The sequence below is a fragment of the Alosa sapidissima genome, chromosome 19 (assembly GCF_018492685.1).
Source record: "Alosa sapidissima isolate fAloSap1 chromosome 19, fAloSap1.pri, whole genome shotgun sequence".
NCBI classification, from domain to species: Eukaryota; Metazoa; Chordata; class Actinopteri; order Clupeiformes; family Clupeidae; genus Alosa; species Alosa sapidissima.
Window position 1 is genome coordinate 16553148 of NC_055975.1, and position 18853 is coordinate 16572000.

An 18853-nucleotide genomic window follows, 5' to 3' on the forward strand; every position below is an offset into this window, starting at 1 on the left:
AAGCCTGGTTTATACCAGCCTAATCAATGTGATTTTATTTAGAATTTTCTCACATGAAATTACACTAATTACCACGGTCGGTCATGGCTTTGTTTATGCATACTTAAAACACGTGGAGGCTAAATACATTTCCTACAAACGTTACTTCAGTCAGCTCAGGCCCGTGGCATTTGCCTGCAAGTTTTCAGTGTCCTCAGTCTGATTGTGGACATTTGTAGAAGCCAGTGATAGGAGAGCGCCAGAAAGAAAGGTGACATTTCTGAGTTGGGCGGGGGATGGTCGCACGCAGTGCCACTGCCCAACGACTGTAGAGTATCTGAGGGGTGCTCAGGGGCGCCTGCCATTTAAAGTCACTGCCTCGCCAGGAATGTGCGTCCTCTGCGCAGTGAGGCTAGGCGCTCTCTGAGTGCACTTTATTTTTAACACTTTGGGTGGGACGAACGCCGTGCTGATGGGAATGACCGTTGTGCGCGGCGACCCTCCATGTTCCAGTCCCTGTCCCATACCCTCCTTACCTTACTCCCACCGTACGGATCCACGGCCGTGACTCAACTCTCGCCAACTCTTAATGGAATTATAATTGGATCAAAGGAGGGTCAAAAAGAAGACTTGAAGAAAAGGAGCACAGTAGGTGATCGTTAGGCTACCCGTTCCTTTTGCAGGTAAGCGCACTGGTGTTGACACTTTTGAGTCATGGAAAGTTAGGTTTTGGTAAATCCTCGGCAAACAATTGCAGTAGGCTAATGGAAATCAGTTTATTGACATTAAATGCAACCACTTGTGGAAAATACTGGCAACTAAACCTGGTCTCATTCTGTTTATGAATTTTAGAAATTAGACGTATCTAAACTGTAAACTCTTCTAGATCCATGTTTTTAGGGGAGCCTTTATAGTGACCTCGCATAGGTTTCAGTTTCAAGTTTTCAAGAATACATTTTAAAAGCACTCACTGACTACCACCTGTTGCACTACCGAGGAACAACAGTCAGTGGCCGCCGTCAGTCAAAGCCGTTGAAGAGAGAGTTGTTTATCTACTTTCCACACGTTTTGTGGTATCGTCAAACATTTGCGCAGTAAAATAGACTTCAGCCGAAAAACAAGCCATACATTTCTGACTGTACCTGTTGACCCCCTGTGGAGCTCATGGTTCATTTGAATGTTTGACATTGGTGTGTGTGTGTGTTTGTGTAGGCTACAGGGTGTTATATGTTGTGCTTCTGCCATTGGTAAAATGATTTCAGTATGAAGATCCTGCTGCTCATACTATGCACAGACAAAAAAAATCTTAGCTAAAAATAAACACATTGTCAAGACAATCTCTCTTTTCTCTTTCCACTCCCTTCTCCCTCACACACACTCTCATACACAGATACCAACAACGCTCTTATGTTTTAACAACACTGTCGATCTGCTCCTCTTTCTAAGACCAGAATAAACAATATAGCAGCTTCATACTTTCATTGAAAGAATAACAGCTGTCTACTGTCTGTTCTCTACTATAACAATGAAATTAGGTGAGCTGCCCACACCTTATAAGGTAAAGTGCTGGTGTGTGTTACTAGTGGATATCTTCATGAGACTATACTGCAGGGAATCACTTTAAATTTGCACCAGAAATAGTTTAGTAACGATCTGTTCCGGGCCATTCCCTGTGAGCTCTTAGTATCCATTCCCATAAGTGTGTCAATATGTCATGTGAAGTAGGACTGGAAGGCTCTTGTTATAAAATTTGTATTTGCATTTGATCAGTACAGGGCATCTCACTGTGTCAAACAGCCTAACCACTATTTTGTTTAGGTTGAATTGACAATTGATGAGTATTCTGACTAGTAGACAGAAGGTCACTCTCAGGTCTTTGAGGTCACCATGATTATGGAATGTGTAGAATCAAAACATTTGACTGCTCTGAAATATTTTTTATTGAAGAGAGAATTAACATTCACCAAGATAAAATGAAATGGGGGCTGTCTTTGTTGTGTCCTTGGGATTTTCTAGTGAACCGTTGTTGGTGTTAAGCAAACCAATGACTTTGGGGCATCCCCATAAATACTTCTCAAAAGCTTGTGTAGCGTTTGGAACCACTAGGCTAACCAAAAAATCTTAGCTCAGTGCCCATGCTAAATGCCCGTTGTGCCACCATTATAGCCCTTCCAGCTGTTCTCACAGCAGCACGCACACTTGGCACGCTCTTACTAGAGGGGTCACAAGTTCTGGACACACCCTCCTCCAGTTTCAACGTCTCTTCTTTGTACACTTGAAATACCCCCCACCCCACCCCCCCTCACTTGGCCTCCCGCTTCCTAGATAGTGATGGTGGTACAGCCAGAGGTTATGTCTAGCAGAGAACCTCAACTGGAGCTTAGCATAAAGATGGATGTGGGTAATGATGATGATGTTCATGATGGCATTATTGTTATTAGTCACAAAAATAGCAGTCTGGAAAATAGAGGTAAAGAAACAGCTACATGGGATGACAGTTAGATTAGAAAATTATTAGGAAAAATAAGTAAAATAATAACGATAATAACAATAATTGTGAGAAACGCTGCTGTGCAGGTTGTTTTAGTGTTCTTTTTAAAAACTTCACCATGTTTCACTGTGTTTTAAAAGACAAGTGTATAGGTGCATGTAGTGGCCCCCCTTTCATGTGGACTTTGCAAAGTGATTTTTTCATGCTGTTCTGTGCTGTAACCATGACGGCGGGTCATTGTTTGGTGTTTACCTGAGAGCTGAACAGCTGCCGACTGTGCACAGGGTGAAGTGCTTGTTGTTGTCTTTCTGTTCAGCAAGCAGCCTGAATAGGGCCCTACTAAATGTGTGAAACCCCCCCCCCTTTATACAGCAGATGCAAAACGTTGCACAAAGTAGCTTAGTAGCTTGTGTGTGTGTGTGTGTATGAGAGAGAGAGAGAGAGAGAGAGAGAGAGAGAGGTTTACAGTTCAGAGTGTAAAAAGTGGTGGCGGGCCAGGTTGTGTCTGTGACGATAAGGGGATTCCCGCTGGTTTGCGTCAGGGTGGAGCATCACGCAATGATAACATCCCTCTCTGCGCTCAACTGATACAGTGACACAGAAAAAAAAAGAGAGGGAGAATGAAAGAGAGACTTGTCACTGCTGGTGGGTACCCCTTTCTGGGAACCCCCCTTTCCCTCTGAGTCTCCCCTCCAATCCCCTCCTTTCCTAATCTCTACAAAGCCAGAGGTTGATTATGCAAAGTTAAGACAAAGTAATCATTCTGACATGAGCATCTGCCTGTGCAACATTATGTAAGCAAGGATCCCTGAATTGCATGTACTTTCAAAAAGGTGAACTTAATCGAAGAACCAGAACATTCGCAATGAATACTTTATAAACCATCAATGTACGGATGATCATAAATAGGGCATTTAAAAGCAACGTTGGTCTCAAAAGGGGTCACATCAATGTTGTTTGTTGTTCACTTTTATAAAAGTGGGTGTGTGTCCTTATGTAAATCCATGCTTGGTGGTCCCTGTCAGACGTAGTCATGCTCAGACTGAATGCGGCATAGACTTGAATCAAATTGGTCTGACACCCTCCATTAGGGAACACAGAGTGTTCATGGTCGTTTGCGGGTTGGGGGGAGGGGGATTACGCGTAACATTCGTCATAAGCAGCTACACTTTGGGGTTGCCCTGCCCCTGTGTAGAATGATAAGAGCCTCTCTGCCTCTCTGAGATAGAGCTATCTAACCTTCTGCCACCATTGCACACTCTCTCTCACACACACACACACACACAAACACACCAACAGTACACGCTCACATGCGTGCATTTTGACATCCACATGGAGGGGGGCAGTTGTAGAATGTGACTGGCTTAAAATGTCCGCCTCCTAACAGATATAGCATTAGAGGTGTGTTTGTAGAGGTTACGGTATTGTGAAATATTTATTTGAATGAATGTATTAGGACCCTGGGATTTGGGTAGATGATTGACATGATCTTTTATCAATTTGCCTTCGCTGAGAGAATGACATCAATTAAGACAGCTGTTTTGACAGGAGTTATAAATAGCTGTCAGATGTGTCCCCCTTGTTAAAGGAGAATTCCGGTGTGATATTGACATAAAGTGTGTTGAAACATGATACCGAGTGTGAACGTATGTCTCATAGCCCATCTCAGCTTGTCCCCTGCACTCCAAAATCTGGCGCTAGTTAGCCGATGCTACCAACAGCTTTTTCAATGGTGGTGCTTCGGCATCGGGCTAGCCATGCAAATAAATCACTGTTTTACACCATTTACGAGGCTCAATGTATCTCCACACTTCATTGGTAGACTTCCGAGGGCCCTGACATTTAAAACGAGACATTGAGAACTTTGAAAAAGCACTGGTAGTTTACTTACAAGACGATTTATACAGACAGTATCTTCACGAAGTTTAGCGTTTGCAGCCATCTTGAATTTAGTCACGATAAGTCGAGCGACGAGTAAGAATGAACAGGTATGATAAGGGATCAGATTCCAAAAATAATTCCGTGGAAATGCATGGATTCCAGTTGCTGCTCCCTTATCATACCTGTTCATTCTTACTCGTAGCTCGACTTATCGTGACTAAATTCAAGATGGCTGCAAACGCTAAACTTTGTGAAGATACTGTCTGTATAAATCGCCTTGTAAGTACTTTAGGTCAATATCACACCGGAATTCTCCTTTAACTAAGTAATTGTTTTCTTACTTTTAATCAATATGTGTGATATGTAAATAAAATCCATAAACATTCCATAAACATTCTGCTACAGGTAGAGAACATACGGAGAAGAAATTATATTTTTCACCAGATTTCCAAAATTCTCCACTTTTTGGAACTGAAAACCCTTGACCTTTTGTTAACATTCTGTTATTGATTCTCTGGCCAAGAATGTCCACCTTGTTATTGATTTAAAGTTCATTATTCCTCTCCAGACACCTGGTGCTAGTGTCCCTGTTCTTCACCCATCCCCCGCCTGACCACCACTGACATTCACCTCCGCCTCTCACTGGCTCTCCGAGGCAGCCATGACGTCCACCACGGACTTCGACAACGTTGAGATCGCACAACAGTACAGCCGCATCAACACACGCTTCGAACTGTTTGACGAGGAGCTCGACAATGACAACAGCTCAGCCCGTCTCTTCGAGCGCTCCCGCATCAAAGCCCTCGCAGGTAAATTGTGTGAAGTCAATCTATTTATCTAAATACATTAAATTCATTAAATTGCTCATCACCATGAAGAAGAATCTTCTGTAGGTGCGGATGTGAGTAGGTTTTAGGTGAATAGTTATTTTTCAGAATATACATGATGTTACAGCATTTTAGATATTTCAGAGCACTTTTCATAGAAATTGTAGAACTGACTCTACATTTCAGTGGTTTCCTGTGGGGTAATATAGTGACAGCCTTTAGCATAGAACTTCTATTTCTCTTTTTGGAATAGAAAGTCTTTCTGGCATACAAGCATAGAGAAAGCAGTGATTCTCCAATGAGTATCCATGCTGTGTAAATGGCCTGTAGTGTATGACTGAATGAATGAGCAATGTGGATGACAGCGCCTAGTGAGCAATGTGGATGAAGCGCCTAGTGCCAGTAGACCTCTCTGGTCCACATGCTTGCAGGATTCAGTCATGAAAATCCATGTGTCCTGCTCTGGTCTAACACACTCCATGCACTCTCACTCTACACACACACACACACACACACACACCTACACACACAGATACACTCACATGAACGCACACAACCACCCAAAGACTGACAGCTGACACCCCTGCTACCAGTTATGCACCACCACCATTTAGAGGGCTAGGATCATTCCCACATAACCAGAATGCCTTTCACTGACTGACCTGGACAGCTGCCCTTCCCGACAGGCCCCCCATAGCATAGATCCCTGGGATGTCTAGCCAAGTGGGTAACCTCGGTGCACACCTGTGTTCCTGTGTATGTGGCTATGTGTTTGTGTGATTGTTGGAGGTGGAAGCACTGGGATGGGTGATTGATTGGGGTGTTTTAAATAGCCATTGTCTTCTGGACAGATGCATTATGGGTAGAGAGATTTACATAGAGGTGATGGGTTCTGAAGCAGTATTCATCATGTGCTGTTTGGAATTGCACTAAACCTTTGATGCTAACCTTAAGAGAAAAAAATACTAAAAATATTTGTACAAGTAATAACACAGCAACAATAAAGCAACTAAACAACCTTTATGTTTGTATTTGTGAGCACATAAGCAGCACAGACAGTGTGCCTCTTAATATGGTCTGTCTGTAAGAGGAAGATGAGTGGTTGTACACTGTATCATTTCACTCTGTGATGCTACTGTAATTTAGCTGCATTAAAAAAAAACACAGACGCAGGGAGAAAGAGAGAGAGAGAGAGAGTGAGAGCTCTGCTGGGCTGATGAGTTGATGCTCCTGTAATCTAATCAGAAAGATTAGGTAGAGGGAGGAGTGTGTTTTTTTGTGTGTATGCCTGTGTGAGTGCATGTCTCTAAGAGTGCATACGTTTGTGAGATTGTGTGTGTGCGCGTATGTGTGAGAGAGGGAAACATAACTTTCCCATCATTGCTGATTTATTGCTAGCAACGATCTGTTGGGATTGTTTTCGAGAGACAGGCTTGCATGTCCTCACACATACAGCACAGAACAATAAAAGTCATCAACACACTCATTGCTCATACTATAACACAAACCTTATATACTCTCACACATACAAATACAGACACACACACACACACGCACATGAACACACTTAGCTACCTACCTCTGTTCATTTGTGAGTCAGCAAGCTCGCTCTTCCCCCTTTATAACGTCACGCCTATTAGGGGCGCCTTGTCAGACGCACTGTTGTGTGCGGAGTGGAGCGGAGCAGCATCTGCTATGCATGGCTGGGGTGCGGGAGGACCACTCTGAATCGTGTGCAGCATCTCAGCCCTAAGTGAAGAGACAGCGAGAGCAAGAGAGAGAGAGGGAATATAGCTTGGGATATAGAGGCAGGAAAGAGAGGAAGAAAAGAGGGAGAGCAACAGAGAGAGACAGGATAGGGAATACAAGAGAGAGAGGAGAGGGAGGAGAGACGGAGAGAGGAAGAGAGAGAGAGGGGGAGCAGAGACGGAGAGAGGAAGAGAGAGAGAGGGGGAGCAGTGGGAGAGAGCAGAGGGGAACGTGCATCCCGGTGCCGTGTAGCGCTCTGTCTCTCTCTCTCTCTCTCTCTCTCTTTCTCTCTCTCTTGCTCCCTCCCTCGCTCCAGCTGTAGTGAGCTCTAGCTCCAGCGTGAGCCGGCAGGATGAGCAGCCCGTGTTTGCTGCGTGCCACCCCCGTCAGCCAGCCACGACTCAGGGAGGTCAAGATCAGCCTCAAGAGCAGCAAGGACACCAGTAGCAGCAGCAGCGTCGCCGTCCGGAACAACCCCCCCACGTCTCTGGGCATCCAGGCCGGCCGGGCTTATGCACCCGCCAAGGAAGCCTCGATGCGGGCCACGGGCGTCTCGGGCAGCGGCAGCCGGAGCAGAAGCACCCCGCCGGTCCACCGGGCGCACCAGCACCAGGGGAGACGCGGGGTTCGTCCAGGCGGCGGTAGCGGAGGAGGAGGGTACCCCAGAGTGGAGCCCGAGTACCTACCGGAGAGGAACGGGACGACCATGCTGGCCGTGCCCACGAGCAACGGCGCCCCCGTGGGACTCGTGCTCTCGCCCATCTCGTCTACGTCGTCCTCGTCTTCCTCGTACACCCACAGAGCCCGGCACCACCCGTCGCCCTCACGGGGCAGCCGCTGCGCCTCCTCCACCTCCTCCTCGTCCTCCCACAGCATGAGGCGTGCGCGCTGGCTCAGCTACAGCGCCTCTAACATCTACTTCAACTCTGTGCTGGATGGAAGGTTCCGGCAGCTGCAAGGTACAGGGCTGGGGGTGGGGGTGGGGGGGGGGGGTTAGGGGGGTACCGGAAGGCCAACTCTGGAGACTGGATTCTCATGGAGCCCTAAGGATGGATTGAACATGAAGGATTAAGAGACAGAAAGAGAGAGAGAGAATAAGAGAGAAGGAGTTTTTGACAGGGTACAGCTGTGCAGTTACAGTATCTCTTGAGGATATTGACAGACAGAGAGACAGACAGACAGATAAATTGATATTGAGCTTAAAACTTGGCTTTTGAGCTTTTACATAGTTATCCCACATGTCTGTTGAGTTGGCTGTGGACATCTGTGTTGGTGAAAAGGAGTGTTAGAGTCAGTGTGTGTACTTTTGTGTGTATGGTGGGGGGGGGGGGGTGTATTAGTTGGACATGTCGTGCCTACCTCTGTAGTGGTCGCTTTTCCTCTTATTTAATGTGTTGCTTTTATTTATATATTTCTCCTGAAAGCAGTGGCTGTGTCCCAATTGTTCGCAGAGTTTCCTCTGAATAATTAATGGCACAAACTGAAAAAGGTTTGTGTCGTGGGTTTTTCCTTCTTCTGAGTGCCATTCAGAGGAACCCAACGCTGGCCTCTTTTTTTATCCATTTCTTTACTTATTGATGAGGAGAGCGGATGAAATTAATGGTACAAGTTTTATTCTGTTATTCTCATTTTCTCTTGTCTCTCAAAATTTGATGTGCAGTTTGTCACACATAACTAAACAGGTGTTATAAGAAAAACTATATGAAAGAAAAAGAAAAAGTGATTTGGGGAAGGTTCTAGACAGTTTTCTTTAGGTTGTGAGGTTCTTAGGTGACCAGATGAAGACAAATATAACTTATAGAAGAAAAGTTGGAGGCCTTTATAACATCTTACTAAACCATGTTCCATTAACCATTTTCTCCTTAGAGAAACATCACCATTGTTCACCCTTAAATCTCCAAACAGGCCTTTCAGCTGTCTAGGCCCGTGAGTGATCAGCACATGTCTTGACTAACATTAATTTAGCTCCAGAAGTAGGTTAGCCTTCAGGCTAACAGTTTTCAGACTCTCATTATCGCTCTTGTTTAAGCTAGTTTGTCTGTCACTGTGCATCTGTGTGTGTCATGGAGAACTCCTGCCAGGGACTTGGCAGATCAGCATGGCATTAGAACAGGGGGTGAGGTGAGCAGAGAGAGAGAGAGAGAGAGAGAGAGAGAGAGAGAGAGAGAGAGAGAGAGAGAGGAATGGCACCATGGAAAAATGTGTGAGGTGTGTGTGTGTGTGTGTGTGTTTGTGATGTGTAAGGCGTAGCCCATATATACAGTGTTACTGTCACAATCACCTGATACAGTTAGAATGCTGACATTTCAGCTCCCCTCAGTGGCCTGGAGCTGGTTGATGTTTATAGAAAGTGTGTCCTTTCAATAAGGCTTTAATCTTTTATATAGGCATTAAATCAGCCATTTGTAGGTGTAAACATGTGGCCCTTCGGTGTCCACAGCAAAGCATCCAAGTCTGGATTTAGTCTTTTAATTAAATTTGTTTTTCAAAGTCATGAGCTGTTAAAAGCCTCATGCTGGAACACATTAAAAAGATTTTACTTTCTATTGCAAGTTTTATATGTGATCTCAGGGTTGTGTTTACTGTTTTTACTTTGAGTGTCAGGCAAGTATTATAAGTATCTATTCACTTTGTCCTTGTTTGTGCCTTAAGGTTGTGTGTGAGTGTTGAGTTTATGACAAGGGAATGAGCTTCTGGGTACTGTAATAGCCAACAGCACCAGCTGCTTGCCAACAACTCAAAATAATTAGATGCCCCAGGTCCCTTCCTGGTCAAGCTAAAACTAGGAAGCTAGGATGTTGACTTAAGCCACTCAAAAATGTCCGTAATGACATCCAAGTGACCTTGTTTGTTTGTTTGTTTCAATTGGTTTTATTTAAAAAATACTCAGCAAAGAAATGGTCCTACATCTTTTTTTATATAGCTGTGAAGCCACGAAGGAATTTTCTACCTCCCAGCTCAGTTGCTTCATGTAATTATCTATTCATAGCTCAGAACCTGACAGTTTTCCCAGCCTTAGATGATGTTATATTGTTTCAGACTCCAGTTGTCAGGTACTGTATGCTTTCAGACTGAAATGAAATTAATGGTTTTCCAAGCTATTAGATGTTTAGCGAGAGCCTGTGTGTAGACACTGGAAGCTGAAGAGTGGTTGTCCCAGGCTGAAATGCTGCGTTAGTCTTCTTCTCTAGCCTTTTCTAGACATATCCTGGCAGGTATGCCACCAAAAAACATATCAGTTACCACTGAAATGTAATATGTATGTCTCATGTAAGGCAGATTCCATATGTTTTTTTTTTTATTGTTAAAACCATACAAATGCTTTGGGGAGAATCAGTGAGATCCTATAATGTAGGACAGCTGTATTGCATCCCCCCTACATAGTATCCCATACATTCTGTTTGGCCTATCAGTGCCATATGAATGGCTAATGGGCATCTCAGGCAGCAGGTCATGTCTCGTCATGTAGGGATGTGCCTGCTCCCCACCCCAGCAGGCTCATGGAGCTTATTCATCCCCCTGCCCCAGCATGTGACTGTGAGCTGGCTTGTCGTTTTACCCAAGCTGCCACCCCCCAACCCCCTACCCCTCTGGTGCTGCTCTTGTAAACGCTAGCTAGCATGTAGCCACCAGCGCCTCTCGGTCACCCTCTGCTTCTGGCACCCCATGCCGCGTGCCATGACTAAGACCAGCTGCAGGCAAGCCAGGCAGACTAGTGGCGGTAAGACACTGGATGTAGGGACAGAGAGGGGAGGAGAGGGGCTGGGGGCAGAGGAGTGAACGGGCCGCGTGCCGTACAGGGAAAATCCATCAGCATGAATAATTGAGGCGGCTGTCGGTGGAGTGGAAAGCGCGTGGAGGGGAGATCAGTGCGGGCCAGGCATGTGAAACAGAGAGAGAGTTTAGTCGGGCCGGTCCTGCCATACACAGAGCTGCTATGTGTGCGTACTGTGTGTGTGTGTGTGTGTGTGTGTGTGTGTGTGTGTGTGTGTGTATATGTTCTCTTGGGATCACTCCTTGACAATGGTCAGGACTAGTAAGACACCAGTCTGTGACAGTGACAGTGCAAGACATCCCTACCTTCTAGGAGATCTGTCGGCAACACACAACAGAAACAGTCACACACAAACACACACCTAATCAGCTAGAAAATCCAGATATCCAAGAAAAGTTATTTCTTAAAGTACAACATAGACATAAAAAAGTTACAGTCAAGTTACAGACAAAAATGCATAGACATTACAGTAATTTCCTGTGTATTAGCCACATTGTGTATAAGCCGCAGGACAGTGATTTAGCCTATGCAAGTTAAAAGAAACAAAACCATATTAATACCATTTTAACTGCCCCCGTGTATTAACCTCATAGCTGAAGAAATTTTGCAAAATCAATGTATAAGCCGCGGCTAATTGTTGGGAAATTAACGGTACATAGTGTCTTTTAATCCATTTTGGATTTCAGTTGGTTCAGTCTAGTATTGCAATGGTTCCGCAACATCTGAAACTCTTGAACCCCTGAAAGTGAGATGTGGGACATTGACACTGAGCAGTTGTGATTTCACAGCAAAGCAAAATATGACAGGAGATAACACTGGCCCGGGGACAGCAAAAGAAAACATGGCTGTTCTCTGCTGTAGCAAGCCAGATGAACAACGGCCTACCTCATTTCCTTATTGTGTTGATGTGTGTGCACTTATTGTGTCAACCCAACTGGGGACTGTAATGTTGTTACACAACGATGAAGTAGGTCATGAAACTGTAAGTTAGCATTGAATAAAACATATTATTTGCTGTGGTATCTGTGCATGTGTCGATGTCCATGTGCGTCCTTATACAATCAATGTATACCTTTATTTTATACACTTTATGTATTTCTTTGCTAGATGAACTTGATGTGAGCTGTAGTGACATGTTTCGGCTTGACTAGCTTTCCCTTTGGTGCGGCCCTCACTCCTGTGTCATTTACATGCGCTTCAACATGATTTGCATGCTTTAACTTTTATGATTTTTTCATTCGCCGGCGATCGTCATGGCTTAGAGAGGTTTCGCGTGCTGTAGTTGTTCTTCAATCCCACGGTAGGAACAGGACAAAGCATGATTTATTCAGGGACCCTAAGTTCCTTCTGGTGACATGAAACCCAGGTTCATGCTGATGAGACCAGGCATGCCAGGGCTAGGTTTTGGAGCACAAAGGACAGCGTTTGCTGGTAAAGAGAGATGTTACACAAGTTTACAGGGGGAAAGGGGATAGTGAATTGGAACTCTCCATGGGGATGCTTGCAACAGCTTCAAATGGACCTCTCTCTTTCTTTCTCTAACTCTCCCTCTTTCCCCATGTTTTCCCATGCCTTCAATCTTCCACTGTAGTGCCCAATGTATTTTCATTTCCTCCCTTCTACCTCTATCCCTCGCTCCTGTGCTCTGTCTTTCACACACTTCCCTTCTCTCACTCTCTCCTCCACTCTCTCTCTCTCTTTCCTGCCCCCTGATGCCTGAATCATTTATAGTGGCAGTCATTAAGCATGCAGTATTTTGCACTCTTTTTTTGGGTGGACAAGGGATAAACATGGCTCAGTCTACCATAAGAATGAAGTCAAGGAGAAACACACACAAGCCTACTAGAAAACAACACACACACTTTCACTCACCCACACTTGTGCACACACACGGTTTAAAAACCTCACAAAGCACTTCAGACATGGAGCTAACATGTGCAATCATATTTGTGGACACATTCAAGCACACTCATATACAGTACTCACCCTTACAGACACACACAGAGAAACAGTTTGAAAACTTAACAAACATGGTGCCTATGTAAGCACTTCAGACATGGAGCTAACATATGCAATCATATTTGTGGACACACACACACACACACACACATGTACCTGTACACATGCACAGAGACACAGTTTAAAACCATTACAAACACGGAGCCTAAGTAAGCACTTCAGACATGGAGCTATATTTGTACAATCAGATTTGTGGACACACATACAACGCACTGGACCCCCCCACCCCCACCCCCCACACACACACACACACAAGACAGACTCAGTTTAAAAAACTGCAAACATAGTGCCTACTGCCTACATAAGCATTTCAGACATGGAGCTAATGTGTACAATCAAATGTATGTACACACACAGACGTTCAAACATACACATAAACACACACACACACACACACACACACACACACACACACACAAATACATGCGCCAAGATCACCCTTACACTGATGACGGTGTGCTGTATTGAGTGTGACAGGTCTGTTTTTGTAGTGGGGTTGAGACAGGGCAGAGGGGTGGGGCGGAGCAGCCATCTTTATATAGCAGCCTCCCTCCCTCCCTCCTAATCTCCCTCCGCTGTCCTCAGTCACTGGGAGTAGATGTAGCCTAGTGCATGCTTGGTTTACTGAACATCTAGCTTTCCAGTGTTTACCATACATTGACTTATTTGTGGCGGCCCACCACAATGTCAATATTGACCACCACATAATGATTTTCCAGGTTGTACTAAATTGTGCTTAAATCTGGTTAGCATCATAACCACGCTGCGCTAATTTGTTAAAAACTGTTGCATTCATGTTGATTCTGCAAACCTACCACCACAAATAGAATTCAATTCTGTGGGAAACACTGCTTTCAGTGTCTGGAAAAATATGTAGACACACAAACTTTTTTTGACCAGTGGGACATTTCCATCAAGTTCTACTTCACAGTTCAGTAATGGCTTTTCAGTGGCATTTTATATATCTTCTTGTGCTGTACATATTCTTGTGCGAGTTATGAAATACCTGCCCTAAAGAAAAGAGCAGGGGAATGGTACACTGATGTGTTGTATTGTTTTGCTGTGCTGCACTGTGGATGCCCAGGAGTCAGTTATCTGCATATAATCCAAAGTGTCCCAATAGCATCGTTTCTGATTTGACACACTTTTCCACCCGCTTTGGTGTGTCTGTGGATATATTTGTTTGTTTATGTCTTGACTCTTGGATGAGAGAGAGAGAGAGAGAGAGAGAGAGAGAGAGAGAGAGAGAGAGAGTGAGTTTGTGTGTGTGTTTGTGTGTGTGTTTATGGCTCTGAAGGTTGTTTTGTGTGTGTCTTGTAGATGAACGTGAGGCAGTGCAGAAGAAGACCTTCACTAAGTGGGTGAACTCCATCTTGGCCAGGGTGTCCTGCCGAATCTCAGACCTCTACTTGGACCTCAGGGATGGACGCATGCTCATCAAACTACTGGAGGTCCTCTCGGGAGAACGACTGGTAAGTTAGCGTGTGTACAGTAAGTGTGTGCATTTGCACTAAGATACAGTGTCTTTTCTCTCTTATGCCCTTTCTCTCTTATTTATCTTTAATTTATTCTTATTTATTTTGCACCAAGAAAATAATGTCAGTATGGTTTAAAGACGGAATGGTAAACCTAGTTTCTCTGTGTGTGTGTGTGTGTGTGTGTGTGTGTGTGTGTGTGTGTGTGTGTGTGTGTGTGTGTGTGTGTGTGTGTGTGTACAGCCCAAGCCCACCAAGGGCCGGATGCGTATCCACTGTCTGGAGAATGTGGACAAGGCACTCCAGTTCCTCCGAGAGCAGCGGGTTCACCTGGAGAACATGGGCTCACACGACATCGTCGACGGCAACCACCGTCTCATCCTGGGCCTCATCTGGACCATCATCCTCCGCTTCCAGGTCAGTAGCCCACCTGTAGGCCTGTTACACAAACATTAGCACATACCTATGTGTTATACTTGCATTATCACAGTACAGTAGTAGTATTAGCTGTAGTATGTATACACACTGTATGTGGTAAACTAGTAATAGCACCAGTAATGTTGGGTGTGATATACTAGTAGTAGTAATAGTATCGATAGTAACCTAAATTCCTAAGTACCTAATTACACTTGTAGTATCCTATGTCCTATACTAGCAGCAGCTAATGTGCAATTCTAGCAGCTATATAATGACTAAAACAATCAGAAACTAATTTATTTTACACAGCACAGTACACTCCTAGTCTTCAAATGTACAGAATATGCAGATATACAGAATATTTATTTTGAGTTCCTCTATAACACCACATGTGCTGTACAGTAAGACTGGATACCATTGCTTTCAAAACTGAGCCTCAGTTTTATTGCAAATTAGGCTGCCAGACTCTAAATCTTCATGAAATGTATAAACTCTTGGTACCCAGATGCAGGTGATTTTTTTTAAATCACTGTCACTTATATCAGATAAATGCCAGAACACTGTCTTTAAAGTTTCACATGTGATATGTTCAGTGTTTTGCATTGTGTTCTTCTGTGTACAATTGTGTGAATCTGAACTATGTCTTTTATGTTGACTTTCCTGACGACGGTGGGAATATTTATTTTTAATCTTTTTGATTTGACAGCCTTAGGTATTTTTAGCGGCGCTAGTTCAAACAATATGGTCTCTTGCATTATTCAGTCCCTCCAAATAGGAAAGGCAAGGGAGGCAGTTGACTGCTCTTTTTCTCCTTCTCATATCCCGTCCAGCAAGTGATGTACAAACTACAGACAGAAAGAAAAAGAAAATAAATTCAGGAGAAAGAGAGGAGTTCTAAATATAGCTTTCAATGTCTCCGAGTCCCCCCAGAGATGATCTTACTGTGTGAATCACATGCTCTAATTAAAGGGTGAACGTGTGGGAAACTAACAGCCTTGGATAATTAGCAGGGTTATTAATTGGGTAAATGTTTTTGTGGAGAGACACGCTAATGAGTCACTCAGTGGTCTCACTCCAACTTCAACAGGCCTAGGAACTAAAACAGTTACACTAAATCCCTCCCCCAACAATACATGGCTTTTTAATCACAGGCAGTTTTGTGAGTTCTTACTCTTTTGCTTCTATTTATAGTTCTAAATTACATATCGATTTACACATACTTCATTAGTGCCTTATATTCATGGTGGGCTTGATATGATGACATTGTTACACATTGTTGCATTGGTCTTCTACCTTTCAGCCAGACTATAGAAACACTACAGTAAAGGAAGACACCACTAGTGGCCAACTAACATAATACCAGAAATAAAAAAAAAATCAATTCCAGTTCAGTATGGCTCTTGTGGCAGTAGAGACTCTTGCTGGCCCCTTGTTTGACACAGCCCTCCATAGTCTTCAGGTCCGAGTTGTGACAGGAGACGCAATGTAATGCAGTGTTTTGATTTGTCCTCTCATTTTGTTTATGTTTGCCGGCATGCACAGATCCAGGACATCATCGTGGAGACGGGCCAGGCCGACCAGAGAGAGACGTACTCGGCCAAGGACGCGCTGCTCCTGTGGTGCCAGATGAAGACGGCTGGGTAGGGAGGGACCACCGGACCGGATCGATAGACACTGATCAGCTCTCACACACAGGCTATTACACTAACACACACAACAGTCTCACATCACACACACACACACACACACACACACACACACACACACACACACACACACACACACACACACACACACACACACACACACACACACACACACACACAGTCTATTACACTGACAATCTCACATAGACTGACCTTGCTCAGTGTCACTAATGATGTGATTCAACGACCCTGACTCAGACACCAGGGTTGTGCACAATTCGAATTGCAATTCTGCTTCCTGTTTGTTACCTCAATTGAGATGCAAGTGAAATTCAAGAATTGAATTGGAATTTGAGAGTCAATTTCAATCCAATTCTGGAATTTTGCACAAGCCTGTCAGACACAGAGAAATGATCATCCTAATGTTATTAAAGAAACATGCATTAGCAAATTAAATATGCATGCAAAGTAATATCAATGTTGTGTAAACATAATAACAATTACATTATTTTTGTTTTCTAAGCTCACAGATGCTCCCTTTTTTCTTTCAGGTACCCGAATGTGAATATCACCAACTTCACCACCAGCTGGAAGGATGGTATGGCCTTCAATGCCCTCATTCACAAGCACAGGTGCGTATTGCGTCATTGCAAGAAGAAAAGACATAATCTAAGCCTTAGATTCTGAGACAAACAGTCCAGTCTACATCTTACTCACTCACTCCCTCTCTCTCTCTCTCTCTCTCTCCCTCTTTCTCTTCTCACTCTCTTTCTCTCTCTTTCTCTCTCACTCTCTCTCTCTCTCTCCCTTCTCACTCTCTTTCTCTCCCTCCTCTCTTTCTTTCTCTCCTCTTTCCTTACTCTCTTTCTCTCTCACTCTCTTTCTCTCTCTCTCTCCTTCTCTCCCTTCTCACTCTCTTTCTCTCTCTCCTCACTCTCTCCCTTCTCTCTCTCTTTCTCTCTCTTTCTCTTCGCTCTCTTTATCTCTGTACAGGCCAGACCTGGTGGAATATGTGAAGCTGCAGAAGTCCAACCCCACACACAACCTCCAGCATGCCTTCAATGTAGCCGAGCAGAAGCTGGGTGTCACCAAACTCCTGGACCCCGAAGGCAAGTCACCATCTCTCTTACCAATATTCCTCCACTCTGGAACTTATTTTTTTACAACGTCTATTTAATTCGCCTGGACTTTGTATAATGCACGTTTATAATACTTGCATGTTTGTGAAATACACACTTGACACATTCATGGAATTCCTGTACCTCCAATGTTTTTGTATCTGCTACATATTGCACATCACTGTGTTAGCACTTACAGCAGTCCTATAGGAAAGTACCATTGTTTGTAAAAGTAACATAGATTTGACCTGGTCCTCCCTCTACTTCAGATGTGTTCACAGAGAATCCGGATGAGAAGTCCATCATCACGTATGTTGTGGCCTTCTACCACTACTTCTCCAAGATGAAGGCTCTGGCTGTGGAGGGAAAGAGAGTCGGAAAGGTGAGGCTCGGACAGTGAGGAAGGCATTATGTAACATTCTACCTGTAAGGTGGTATATAATGTGGAGTGGCTGGTGCCCTCGGTCTCCCCCTTTTTTTTCTTTCTTTCTTTAAGTTCAAACTAGTTACTTTTCAAAAGATGGTGGCTGTATCTGTCTATCTATCATTATCTTGGTTTACTGTAAGATTGATTTATCCTCATTTCATTCTGTTTGCTCACAGGTCCTGGATCACGCTATTGAAACAGAGAAGATGATAGACAAGTATGACACCCTGGCTTCAGACCTGCTGATCTGGATCGAGGAGACCATCGTCGTCCTGAACAACCGCAAGTTGGCCAACTCCCTGAGTGGCGTCCAGCAGCAGCTGCAGGCCTTTAACACCTACCGCACCGTGGAGAAACCACCCAAGTAAGACAACTAACCCTCTGAAAAGACCACAGGGCTCAGCATCGTCAATACACCTTGAAAATGTTTAAACCTGCAGTAATCATTATAAATTGGTTTGAAACAATAATGTCACATATATTTGTTTTTGTCTGTATTTAGTGGTGTGTATGGGTGTACTCATATATCATTGTTCTATATAATAGGGTTTTTCTGTAAATTAATTAGTGTGAAGCAAATTTTGATGCTCACGATTCACACAGTACCTAATAATAGCGTTCTGTTAGAGTGCTACTGCTGAACCAAGGCCAACAACGAAAAAGTGTTATGCCAGTGAACCTACCCTTTGATCAGTCTGGGAAGACAATTTCGTGAATTAATCTATCACTGTGTTGTCAAAGCAAATGTCTTCAACTCCTGGTTCTTGAGACACACAATTGCTGAATACATCAGCTGGTATTTCGGAAAAATGACACTTTAGAACAGTGAAGTGACTTCCATATTCAGTCTTGTATTATTGATTGTACAGTATTTCCATGATTTCCATTTCCATTGACCAATTGTGCAAATGCACAATACCTATTTTAACAGAAATAAATATGTCATGAATATAAGCATTTGTTATTCTGTATAAAATACTGTAAGTGAATAAGATTAGTTGTAAATCATACTAACTTGACAATAAGCAGTTGGAAGTTTGCAGTGGAAC

The 18853-nt window shown here is 43.9% G+C and overlaps 1 protein-coding gene across 4 annotated transcripts in view; it reads left to right on the plus strand.

Annotated features, from left to right (window-relative positions):
• Nucleotides 1–127: 127 nt before the first annotated feature.
• Nucleotides 128–18853, plus strand: part of sptb (spectrin, beta, erythrocytic) — a 38907-nt gene continuing 20181 nt past the window's right edge. For 2 of the 4 annotated variants that reach the window (XM_042071484.1, XM_042071485.1), the window contains exons 1-9: nt 128–662; nt 4920–5160; nt 14042–14193; nt 14440–14613; nt 16156–16253; nt 16811–16891; nt 17253–17368; nt 17647–17759; nt 17981–18168. In XM_042071484.1, the coding sequence (XP_041927418.1) occupies nt 5013–5160; nt 14042–14193; nt 14440–14613; nt 16156–16253; nt 16811–16891; nt 17253–17368; nt 17647–17759; nt 17981–18168 (1070 nt within the window). In that variant the 5' untranslated portion in view covers nt 128–662; nt 4920–5012. Of the gene's footprint in view, nt 663–4919; nt 5161–7261; nt 7887–14041; nt 14194–14439; nt 14614–16155; nt 16254–16810; nt 16892–17252; nt 17369–17646; nt 17760–17980; nt 18169–18853 lie in introns of those variants that run through there. The other 2 variants (XM_042071487.1, XM_042071486.1) reach the window with 2 other exon arrangements.